This window comes from Triturus cristatus, chromosome 11, assembly GCF_964204655.1.
Source record: "Triturus cristatus chromosome 11, aTriCri1.1, whole genome shotgun sequence".
Taxonomy (NCBI): domain Eukaryota; kingdom Metazoa; phylum Chordata; class Amphibia; order Caudata; family Salamandridae; genus Triturus; species Triturus cristatus.
The window spans coordinates 634,063,976-634,076,842 of record NC_140594.1 but is presented as its reverse complement, the minus strand read 5'-3'; the positions used below and the strand labels follow the sequence as shown (position 1 = coordinate 634,076,842).

The 12,867-nt window shown below is 42.5% G+C and overlaps 1 protein-coding gene, 1 long non-coding RNA gene and 1 pseudogene across 3 annotated transcripts in view; 2 read left to right on the top strand and 1 right to left on the bottom strand.

Annotated features, from left to right (window-relative positions):
- Positions 1 to 12,867, bottom strand: part of ANKMY1 (ankyrin repeat and MYND domain containing 1) — a 588,784-nt gene that overhangs the window by 367,165 nt on the left and 208,752 nt on the right. For both annotated transcript variants that reach the window (XM_085634115.1, XM_085634116.1), the window contains exons 7-8: positions 9,472 to 9,636; positions 4,428 to 4,903 (exon numbers count right to left, since the gene is read on the bottom strand). In XM_085634115.1, the coding sequence (XP_085490241.1) occupies positions 4,428 to 4,903; positions 9,472 to 9,636 (641 nt within the window). The remainder of the gene's footprint in view (positions 1 to 4,427; positions 4,904 to 9,471; positions 9,637 to 12,867) is intronic.
- LOC146785210 (uncharacterized) overlaps positions 1 to 12,867 on the top strand; it is a 368,347-nt gene that overhangs the window by 318,568 nt on the left and 36,912 nt on the right. The gene's annotated exons all lie outside the window — the stretch shown is intronic.
- LOC146785211 (small ribosomal subunit protein eS10 pseudogene) lies at positions 10,432 to 10,926 on the top strand (annotated as a pseudogene).

Below are 12,867 nucleotides of genomic sequence, written 5' to 3'. Positions count from 1 at the left end.
GCTTTTTCACATGGTGAAATCACCTTAGAACATACCACAATTCCTAAAATGAGTATGGTACCATCAACAAATGATTTATAATGTAACTAAAATCTTAAAACCTTCTATTAACTGCAATGCTTTTTAATGAGGTGTTATCATGTATATTGGTCCCAAGATGGCTGCCAACACTTCTTGGATGAAGTGCTGACAGCCAATCAGATCTCAGGATGAGATGTGTGGTTAGGCTCCGCCCACATATATATATGCTTTTAAATGCTATTTTCTCAGGAAATACTGAACAGATTTACACCAGACCTGCAAAAGGCACTTCCTTGACCTTATGGCTACCTCTCTGCCAAATTTCAAGTAATTCTGTTCAGCCGTTCGGGCTGTAGCTGTGTCTAATGGTCCTATGGAAAAATGCATGGGGAAAACGTGTTTTGGGACCCCCCTTTTTTCTCAGCCCCTGCTTGACGAATCACCCCGAGACTTTCAGGGTAGGAGCTGAACGGAGCGCCCCATTAGTTTTGAAAATTTCTCGAGGATTCGTCAACCGGCGCCAAAGTTATTCAAAATAGAATTTTGAGATTTCCTATGGAAACTAGGTTGTAACTATAACTATCTACTGGCGACCGCCAGTAGATAATATATATATATATATATATATTATCTACTGGCGGTCGCCAGTAGATAGTTATAGTTAGGACCGTATTTCCATAGGAAATCTCAAACTTCTATTTTAAATGACTTTGGCGCCGGTTGACGAATCCTCGCGAAATTTTCAAAACTAATGGGGCGCTCCGCTCAGCTCCTACCCTGAAAGTCTCGGGGTGATTTGTCAAGCGGGGGCCGAGAAAAAAGGGGGTCCCAAAACGTGTTTTCCCCATGCAATTTCCCATAGGACCTTTAGTCGAAGGTACAGCCGAACGGCTTAACAGAATTACTTGAAATTTGGCAAAGAGGTAGTCCTCAGGTCAGGCATGTGCCTTTTGCATATATGGTGTCAATCTGTTCAGTAGTTCCTGAGAAAATTGCAGTTAAAAGTACATACATATCTATAGCCGCGCACCGTGCGCGCACGGTACGCGCACGGAGTCGTGTGCGAGCGTAATTCTGATTGGTGGATTCATGACAGTCAACATTCGAATCGGTCGAAATCAGGACGTGTCGACCGCCATTTTGTGTGTTGTGTGTGTGACAGGTAAAAAGAAAGGTGGAGAATGTGAAAAGGGGGCAGGGTAGAGAGTTCCTGACCCCCTAGCCTTTGTCAGGGGGTCCCTGAAGGACCCCGAAGGGTGAAAAAAACATTATTTTTTTTTCAAAAAATCGCGGGGTGCGTGCACTGTGCGTGCACCCCCCAGCCGCCATTTTGAGTTTTAGAGGCAGAAGAGAGCTAAAAACACAAGTGAAGAACGTGAAATGGGGGCAGGGTAGAGAGTCCCTGACCCCCTAGGCCTTCTCATGCGGACCATGAAAGACCCCTTAGGTCACAAAAAAAAAATATATATATAGCGGGGTGCGCGCACGGTGCGCGTACGGTGCGCGCACGGCGGCAGAAAAACATAAAAAAATAGAATTAAAAATCAAGTTTAAGTGTTTAGATGTTGGTTGGCTCTAAATTCACTGAAAAAACCATAGGTTTCACACACGTTATAGTTAGGAATTAGCATTTAAAAAACCTTGCAAATTCACTGAAAAAACCATAGGTTTCACACACGTTATAGTTAGCTGGGCATTTCACTCGAAAAAAACCATTGAAATTCCCCCGTTATAGTTAGTTCAGCTAACTATAACTCGCGCGCCCGCAATCCACTGCTGATGACGTCACATATTACATCACTCATGACATGGTCAGTGACATCACTGAGGACATCACTCATGACATCTCAAATGACATCAGTGATGACATCACTGATGACATCATCAATGTGATAAATTACTGCATCTTCCCACACCCTAATTTAACCGATGATACACGAACTCAAAATTTCAGACGTCCATTCTCAAAACCATAGATACTCCAATACCAATAACTACATACCCACTTATTAACTCTTAGGTTTACATACACCTCCACTCATTCATATGTACAGTCACTCATACTTACAGTCACTCCGTACAAGACTATCATATGCATTTATGCACCTACATTGACACTCACACACCACCAACCATCCATAGAGGTACTGTCACACCTAGTCAGTCATGCAAATAATTAATCACACTCCCATTTACTCACCTATACAGTTATACACACACAAGTTAACTTAATCATAAAAATAGTACCACATTCTTACGCTCTTATACAATCATTGATATAAGCACACACTCATCCATACAGCCACTCTCACAATCACACACTCTCACATATACCTACTTATATACTCTTACACGCATATATACTGCCTTTCACATATGTAGTTAGTCACACATGTCCCACTGAGATTTACATTCAATCCCTAACACACCCATACATACACTCACCCAACCATACAGTCCATCACAGATGCACTGTTAAAACCATGCACCCATGGAATCACCCACTCACACATCTATGCACAGAGTCACACATAGCCTACCCTCACAAACACTCAAGCACCCATACAGATACTCAGACAACCAATTGATAACCCATATAGACACTCATATAGCTATTCACAAAACCATGCAGCCACTTATACACCAACAGACAGAAACATGAGGACATTCACACAGTTTAGTCACTAGTCTGCTGTAAGATACATTTAATGACTCACTTTTACAGTCAATTACGCACGTAGAAAATCATCCATTCACACACTGGTACAGCCACTCATTCTTCCACAGGCCTTTCACTATAAATATATAAAACATATTTAAATTTTACAGAAACACACAGTCACTGGATGATGTCATCAGTGATGTCATCAGTGATGTGATTTGAGATGTCATCAGTGATGTCATCAGTGATGTCACTGACCATGTCATGAGTGATGTACTATGTAACGTCATCAGCAGTGGATTGCGGGCGCGCGAGTTATAGTTAGCTGAACTAACTATAACGGGGGAATTTCAATGGTTTTTTTCGAGTGAAATGTCCAGCTAACTATAACGTGTGTGAAACCTATGGTTTTTTCAGTGAATATATATATATATATACACATACATGGGATTTACCTACCTTAATTATACCTACTATCCGTGGTAAAAGCACCTGTGTGGTAAAAGCTGCGTTATAAAAGCACACATGGAACAGCATGCGCTGTAAAGTCATTACATCCATGTGGAGGCATGTGTGAGAGTGATATTGTCTTGAATTATAGATATTATATGTATTTAATTACTTTTTATATTCTTGTATTGAATATGTATGTGTGTATTATATAGCCATTAAAAGTCGTGCAAGAAAAAATAAATCAGAAAAGGGATGGCAATATTATTTAATTAATTTTTTTTTATCATGGTGATGTCTGGGAGGGTAGCACAACTCGCTGGATGCCGCGGTGCGCCTGTGGCTGAGGTGAACGACTGTGTGCTCTGAAAATTCTCCATGCCCTCTCCTTCTGGTGTTAGATGCTAGTGTTTTCAATTTATTGTTACTTTCTGGTGGTGGGGGACTGCGCTCCCTTCCTCCTCGGGCTGGTGGGCCCTGTATTTGGTTCCTGACGCGGCCGGCCCTCATGGGTTGTTGGCACCACGCTGTGTACAATGATGTTTTTATTCCTTTTCATATTGTAGCACGCTGCCGGCCACGGATGGTTATGGGCATCATGCTGTGTATGGACTTTGCATGCTCAATAAAGGTTTTAAAAAAAAAAAAAAAAAAATATCACAGATTATTTCACTGGTTTAACCTTTCTGTGCCTAATGAGCTGAGAGCATGACACCATTAAATATTGTATAGCTGTTCCATGTACTAAGACTAATGCAGCTTTAGATAATATAAGTATTTATCATTATCCTTAGTGGGATTTTTAGAAAGGTGATAGTGGGTCCCAAGTACTCAGGCAGTTGGATCACCTGACTTTTATGTACTGTTTCATTGTGTATATATGAATATTTATTTTTACAGACATTATTAAAAAGAAAAAATATCAGTTGTTTGCAGAATTTGACATTTTAAAATAAAGAAATAGTGTGCAATCAGACTCATTAGAACACGGAAAACAAAATGACACCTGCACAGATATAGTCGTACAAAAGTGTCTTATCTACAAAGTTCAGAAGAACACATGGGTGGAAAGTCTCCACAGAGATTAATATAGTCCAACAAAATATCTGGCAATTACACCCATAACAGTACTAAACGATGCCTGGTTAAAACAGATTTATATTTCGCATAGTGATCTGGAGACTAGGCATAACCGACATACTGTGTTGCAGCAAAGTGGAACAAGGACAGAGAGACCAAAACCCATGACCTGCCATTAGTAGACAGGCATTGAAATGAGGACAAAATCACTTACTCTGATTTTGATTGTGCCATCTTCCTCACTGTGCCTTCCTCCATGCTTCCTTCAAGTGGCACATTATGGCTCAATATGTCAGCACTCCACTGTAAAATGTCTTCAGAAATCTCGATGTCAAAGTCAAAAATGCTACAATTTGATTCAAATAAAGGTGTCCCAAGACTGTCCGCGGACTCCTCATTAACGATTGTGGGATCAACATCTGATGCTTTCACTGAATCTTTATTTATTAACTTTAAGTTTTTTTTAGATATACCTTTCTTTTTAGATTTAGGTGTACTAGGCAACATTTTGGTAACTGGAGTTTCAGGAGAGCCAGGAGTCACACATATGGGTTCCTCTTCGGGTTCAATGTCGAAACAGGAACTGCTCCTTGGAAGCTGATGTTCCCTTTCCTCTTCTTTACTTTGTTCTTTTTTACCTTTGGAAGAGCCTTTAGCAGCTTTAGGTGGAGGATCTTCAAATTTCTCAATCTACACAAAATATTAGATAACATATAAAATGCTACAAAAGAGTAAATTTGCCATTTGTAGGTGCAATCATATATGAATTTCATCAATCCAATCATGTCCCAAACAACAGTTAATATACACTACACTTGCACACCACTTTTTCCTCAAAGGTCCAGATGCAATGTTAATTGTTTAAAAGGATCAAGTGTTTGGTATTTAAATACCACGAGAAATATCTAAGCGCCTGTTTTACCTGGTGGCACGAGAGAGAAAAAAGGCCATCACACTGCCCCCCTAAATAGGGCAGACGGTGGAATACCCTTCCTCCAAAGCCGCTATTCAGTCAGGCCATTGGGGGAAGCTTTTCGTTGAAAGAGCCAACAGGGGCACTGCCGTCTGAAACCTGATGGTCCACCCAAGACTCAATAAGTTGGGTGGACTGGCAGTTGCACAGTGCCCATTCTTAAGAGGAATGATCAAATAGGTTTTATATTCATAGCTCTTAATAAATCCTTGAATGAAGGGTAGGACCAGCTTCTCATGGCAATTTATTTTTTCAGGCAAGTGTTTTTTTTCTATCAGTTAAGCTTCAATGGTTGACGGCGTTGTATGTTGTTTCATCATTTTGTAGTGTTTGTTTGTAATCTGAAGGTAATGGCAGTGTGCTGCAGCATGTGGGTTCATAAATGAAAAGAAACATCACCCTGTATTAATTATCTTTTGCGTCAGGGAATGATTAGAAGAAAGTATTTGAAAAGGACCCGAAGATTTAAACTCTAGCACAGGACAGGGAGCTATTCAAAGCACAACTTTGCACATACACAGAACCAGATTGCAGAATGTTGTTAATTCACTGCAAAACAGTGTAGTCATTGCCACCTCTGAAGGCTACAAGAAAACACACTAGACGAAACCAACAAGCACCGAGGTGGAATTGCCATCAACTACAAAGACACCATTTGTTGCACAACCTCCTTAGACAACTCGACCCAATAATTGAGCACCACAACTTCACACAGAGGGAAAAAGTACCATCAGAGGCACCCTCTCCCACAGACCACCAAGACCATGCCCCCACTTCTGTTAAGCCATCCCTCACCTTATCATCCCAATCACTATCGACTCAGACCTCTACGACCTCAGCAGCACCAACACAACCGACCTCCAGGTAAGTACGTATGAGCAACATCAGCCTCAAGCAAATCGTCACCAACCTCACCCACATCACAGGACACAAGCTCGACCCCATCTTCACATCCAACGACAGAGTCACGTACAACATATCACAGTTCACCATGGCCGACCACTACAGCATCCACTTCACAATCTCAGGACCTACAAACACACACACCACGCCCCCTAGCTCCACATACGGACATGGAAAAAGATATCAGAAGACCAGTGGAACGGCGCTCTCAGCTCCCACCTGCCTGACACAACATCCAACCCAGAACAGGCTGTGAAGAATTTTCCCCAGTGGATCAAAGAATGCACCAGCACAATCACCCCTTTCAAGCCAGCCAAATCCAAAGGACCTGCCAGAAGAGACAGCTGGTTCACCGTGGAACTGAAATCCAACAAATGCAACTCCCAGCATCTAGAAAGGAAGTGGCGCACCAGGAAAGAGACAGGAAACCATACCGCCTTCAAGACAGCACTCAACCAGTACCAACGCCTCCTGAAAGTTACAAAAGGGAAAACCCTAGAAGATCAAATAGAAGCCAGCGCAAACCACAACAAGGAGCTCTTTGCCATCGTGAAGGAGTTCTCCAACCCCACAGCTGCTGAGAACCACATCACCCCCTCCCAAGAATTGTGTGACATCCTGGCAGACTTCTTCCACGAGAAGATCTCAGTAATTTATAAAAACTTCGAACCCCTGGCTGCTGACAGCATAAATCTGCTTACGACCACAAACACAAACCCCAAACACATGTTTACCCACTGGGACTCTCTCACCACTCAAGCCATCATCTCCACCCTGAGCTCCTTGCACTCGGGAGCACCCACAGACCACTGCCCCCCATGTCTTCAACCTCAGGAGCAAGATGATTGGTGACAAGATCAGGAAAGTCCTGAACACCTCCATCACCTTGGCTTCCTTCCCTGAGGACTGGAAACAGATGGAAGTGAGACCCCTCCTGAAAATAACAATCCGCCGACCAAGCAGTACTGAAAAACTAATGACCTATCTCCCTGCTTCCCTTTTCTGTGGAGGTTCTAGAGAAAGCAATCAACTAGCAACTGAATGAACACCTGGAAAAACAACAACCTTCTGGACTCCTCAATCTGGATTCTGAGCCAGCCACAGCACGGAAATTGCACTGATCGCAACCACCGGAGATATCAGGGCCCTCTTGGACCACAGCGAAATGGCAACCCTCACCTGCCTAGACCGGTCAGCCGCCTTCAATACAGTCTCCCACCACATTATAATCAACAGACTCCATCACATCGGAATCCAGGGAGACACCCTTAAATGGATCGCCTCTTACCTCACAAGAAGAACCTAGAGAATCCGTCTCCCACCATTCACCTCAAAACCCATGAGGATCGTCTGCAAGGTCCCCCAAGGATCGTCCCTCAGCCCCACCCTCTTCAACACATACATGATGCCCCTGGCCAGCACCATCAGATCGCATGGACTGAACATCATCTCCTACGCCGACAACAACCAGATGATCCTCTCATTTAGAAGTCTCTCCACCACCAGAGCAAACTTCCACAGATGTATGGTGAACATCATTGACTGAATGAAGGACAACTGTCTCAAGCTCAACAAGCACAAGACGGAAGTACTCATCTTTGGAAACAACATTTTGCCATGGAATGACGCATGATGGCCTGCAGAACTCGGCGCACCCTCGACCTGACAGACCACACCCGCAAACTTGGCATCATCTTGGACAGCAAGCTATCTATGAAGAAACACGTAAACACTGTCTCATCCGCCTGCTTACACAACCTACACATGCTCCACAAGATCTTCATGTGGATCCCAATGAACACCAGAAAGACCATCACGCAGACCCTTGTAACCGGCAGGCTGGAATACTGGAACACACTCTGCATAGAGATAACCGCATGTCTCCTAAAGCAACTACAGACAATTCAAAACTCCGCAGCAAGACTCATCCTCGACCTCCCCAAACTGGCCCACATAACACCCAATCTCAAGAAGCTACACTAGCTTCTGATCCTGAAGTGAAGCCAGTTCAAGATGTTGACCCACGCATCCAAAGCCCTGTACAACGAAGGACCAGCATACATGAACTAATGCATAACCTTCCACCAGACACCTACGATCCACCACACTCTCCCTCACAGACACCCCCCAGGTCTGCCGAAACAACAGCAGAGGATTCTCCTTTTCAAACCTAGTGGTTAAGGATTAGTACAACCTGCAGCTCAGGACTCATCGCTCCAGCAATTTAGGAAAGGGCTCAAGACCTTGCTGTAAAAGGAGCACTCCACCAGCAGTCAGCTACCTCAGCGCCTCGAGACCCGCATGGGTGATTTGCCATGCTTTACAAATCCTTGATCGATGGATTGATGACAAAGAAGGTTGAGGCAAATGAATGAGAAAGACTTTAGGGAATGCATATTTGCAACAAGGTCATAAATCTGGTTGGGGTTGGACTTGAAAATGAACCTCCTACTAGGTATCACATCCCTCGTACTCCTGTTCCCCACAGGAAAAAAGAGTTTTCAGTGTACTTTCCTTAGAGTTCAGTTATGTATGGGCCCCAAAGGTCAAAAGCTTAAAACTGCAGGCTTTACTAATTATCCGTGATTATAATTTTTAAAGAAGTAACATATTTCTCCAACTGTCTAAGAGGTACAAGAGGGGCTCCTCTCTTAACCTGTGAGATGTAGATCTTTCTGCAACTGCCTTTCGCGTTTTCCAGATGCCCAGAATCCTTTTCGTGTCTACGACTGGAGGAAGCATTTCCCAGGAGCCCCCACTTGAGTTAACCCCTTTAGACATACACTCTTGATGCTAGTTCTGAGCCAGCAAGGGTGCCCTGATATGATCAGTGCTGTGTATCATACAAGGACTCTTTAGCCCTGCTCTATACACCCTGCTAATTTGAAGCCAAATGACGTCATATTTATGTTTGTTTGTTGCCATGACAAAAGTGTTAATATACATTACTTTTCCACAAAGTGATTCGCTGACAGGTGATATTTTCTTTCATTTTGATACATCTGTGTTTGTTTAGATTTTTACAGACTTCTTAATAGCCTTTTGGACAGGGGAGCTTCTTTGAGAACAAAGCTATATAATCATGAGCAAGGGGCTCACCGAAAATACATGTAATGTATAGAAAACAATAGGTCTGGTCAACAGATAGCTAATGCTGTCTCTAGCCGAGACCTATAAATTGAGATTTCTTTTGTGGAGAAATGTATAAGCACTGCTGACATAAGATTGCATGCGACCTCTTTTGCATGTAGTTTTTTCCCTTTTTCAAGAATATTTTAGAGTCAAGATACTTTATACAATTGTGCATCAGTTCAACATATGGCACGGATATGGAAAATCACCTGAAACAAAAAGGCTTCCTGTACCATTTTCTTGTACAAACCTTAATTTCGGGGAGATTTCGTTCTGCAATATTTGGCTTAAATGATGAGGCTGGGTAGTAAGCAAGAAGGCACACAGACAAGGGCGAAAGTCCTTCATCGTTCACTTTGTTTACATCAGCTCCACTGTCGAGAAGGAGGTTGATGATGTCATCATGGCGAATGGTCTAAAAGAAAAGGGATTTAAGAAATAAAAAGTTTTTTGTTTTTGTTTTTTTAAATTGAGGAAGAAAAATCTAAACACAGATTTCCTACTGGTGTATACTCGGATTCTTGGGGTGAATGTAGCACCAGTTTGTAGCTTTAAACAGTTTAACGTGCATAACTCATAAAGAACAGGGGCTAAGGGTTAAGAAAGCTCGGCGGGTTTGAACACGTTGCGCTTGAGATTTGTGCTTAACCTTCGTGCCACAGATATGACACCGGGCAGGAAAAACTCAGCCTTTCATCATTTCAAAGTGGACAAAATGAGCACCAGTGATTTAGGAAATAACAACGTTTTTATTTTTGGTGCTATGAATCTGCAATAGAAAGAACTACATTTAGTCAGGTATTATTTTATTATATTCATACACCAAATATTGCTGAGCTGAACCAACTTTCAATTAAATGCGAAGAACTAATGGTTTATTTTCAACTGATATCGGTCATTTATTTTACTTATGTTGGTTGTACTTATGCAAAATAAGGGATCATTGTTCGAAAAGTGTGGATGCTCGGGTCTGCCTGCGGATACAGGCTCTCATATATCATGCCATTTAACGGCCGGTAAGGCTCAGATTCGTAAAATCACGTCACCACTGCCTGCTCATAAAAAATGTCTGTACCAGTTTTCTTTTTCTTTTTTAAACGCATCCAGTTTCCTTCCATAAAAACGGGCTGAATTTAAAAAAATAAAGAAAAAAGATTACTTTATTACTTTCCTTAAAAGCCCTTTCCTTTTCGGCTCCAGGCCCACAAGCAGCCGCAGAGATGTGGATGCCCAAGAAGAACCGAATCTCTATCTATGCGCTCCTGTTCAAGGAGGGAGGCTAAGAAAGTTGTCCATATAGCCAAGCATTAGGAGCTGGCTGACAAGAATGTCCCCAACCTCCATGTCATGAAGGCCATGCAGTCTCTAAAATTACGTGGTTACGTGAAGGAGCAGTTTGCCTGGAGGAATTTCTACTGGTATCTGACCAATGAGGGCATGCAGTACCTAAGAGACTTCCTGCATATGCCCCTGAAATTGTACCAGCTACCCTGCGCAGAAGCCGCCCAGAGACTGGCAGACCAAGGCCCAAAGGTCTTGAAGGTGAGCGCCCTGCATGTCTCAACCGTGGTGAGGCTGATAGAGGCACTTACAGACGCACTACTGCTCCTGGTGCTGACAAAAAGGCAGAAGCTGGTGCTGGAGCTGCTACAGAGTTCCAGTTTTGCAGTGGATTAATCGTGGACGTGGCCAGCCTCCTCAATAAATTCTCTTTTGGATTTGTGTAAAAAAAAATACTTAAAAGCTGTCACAGACATGGTGGTCTGATAACCCAAGCAGACCACCATGCCTGTCACTGCAGCCGGTCATAATGGGCCCCAATGTACGATCTACCTCATGCATATTAGGTCGAATTGAGATGCACTACAAATCGGTATTTCGACAACCGACCAATTAATACATATGTCGGTTCTGAAAATAACTATGGATTTTTAGAAGTTGATGCACAAATTGCGACCATTTCTAATAAATCCATTTTGTACATTCCATTCATCATCATCATCAAAACTCTTTATTCGATCAAAATTTCAAATGATCATAAAAGAATAAATACATACACATCCCAAATTCATAAAATAGCATTGTTAAAATCCAGTCATATTACATAATCATAAAAAGATCAATTACTGTTCAGAATACTTCTCACAGATCTCGTAACCAACCCCTTTCTCTTTTTCAAAAAAGCCCATAAAAAAGAGGCCATTGAGAAACAGACAAACAGGTCGGGTAAAGATTTTTAAAAGTATAAGGCCACCCGACATATTTAAAATGGGCATCAGGTAGGCTTTCCTTTCCTTTTTATATAATGTACAGAAAAGGACTAGGTGTATCTCAGATTGAGTTGATGCATTGTCACACATTCCATTCAATGAATCGCAAATTGCCTACCAGGCAGGGCCGGACTTACGGTACCGGTCACCTGGAGTTTCCCTGAGAGACTAGAAGGGTCGGGGGCAGGTTTTGTTACTGAGGGCCGGTTTTGCAGCAGTGCTGCAATATCGATCCCCAGTAAAACAAGCATGTGCAATGCAATCGGTCTCGCCTTTGGGACCTTATAAGTATTTAGCGATGCGGCACATTATCGCACAAAACGTAAGCAGTACGGTTTAAAAAGACCACATCCCTGCACACAGAGCCGCGGTACACATACTATAAATTAAAATAAGGAAAACAGCTGATAAGGATCACATCAAACGTTTTCCATTCTATGCATTAATCAGATATTTTAGTACCTCCGGGAATTGAGCACTTCCCCACTGTGGAAATATGTTGTTCAAAGAATTACGAGAAAATGAAACTAGCGGTTCACTGGCAAAGTCGGTAAAGTGGCACTCTGGCAAAGTCTGTAAAGTGGTGCTAATGTGTGTGATTGTGAATAAACTCCTCCCAACTCAATAATTATCGACCTTAGAAGGATGGAAGGCTGAATGGACCTACCGGAATTCAAATCTGTGATCTTGACATCAAATAAAAATTCCTATAGTGGATGCATTAGTCCACTTTGACGCCACCAGACTCGGCTGTAATAATCGTTCTCACCATTATATAAGTTACTTCCACCCTCAGATATATTATAATAAACCATTGTTAACCTCGTCAGCTATTGGCTCATCTCCAACATCTTTAACATGATGCAAGTCAATAAAGACATGCCAGACAACAAAGTTACTTCAGACTCTGGCACGTGCTGCCCTGGGTATGCTTAATGATTTTCCAGGGTGTATGTGAGAAACAACCAGCCTCCTCAGAAGCTGTGACCAGATCTATGGTTGTAAAATGGCGAGGGAGGCATAACAGCAAATTTGTGTAATATATGTATACTTTTCATATTTTTATTAACCAACTGGGGATGTCCTTAGCTGTCATTCCCTATATTAGAGATAACTTTAAATATTATCACCTTTAAACCAGTAAGTTTGGCTAAGAAGGGAAAGTATTTCTCATGAGTGTGCGCGTGTGTGTGCGTGTGTGTGCGTGCATGCATGTGTGTGCGTGTGTGGGTGTGCGTGTGTGTGTGTGTGTGTGCGCGTGGTATCGTGGGTGAATGCAAGAAGAATTCAAACGGCAGATGAATGAATCCGAGTGTAAATCAGTGGTCGAAGTGGGCGGGATCGGAAGGGCACGGCGTGCCCCTACTTTTTAAATT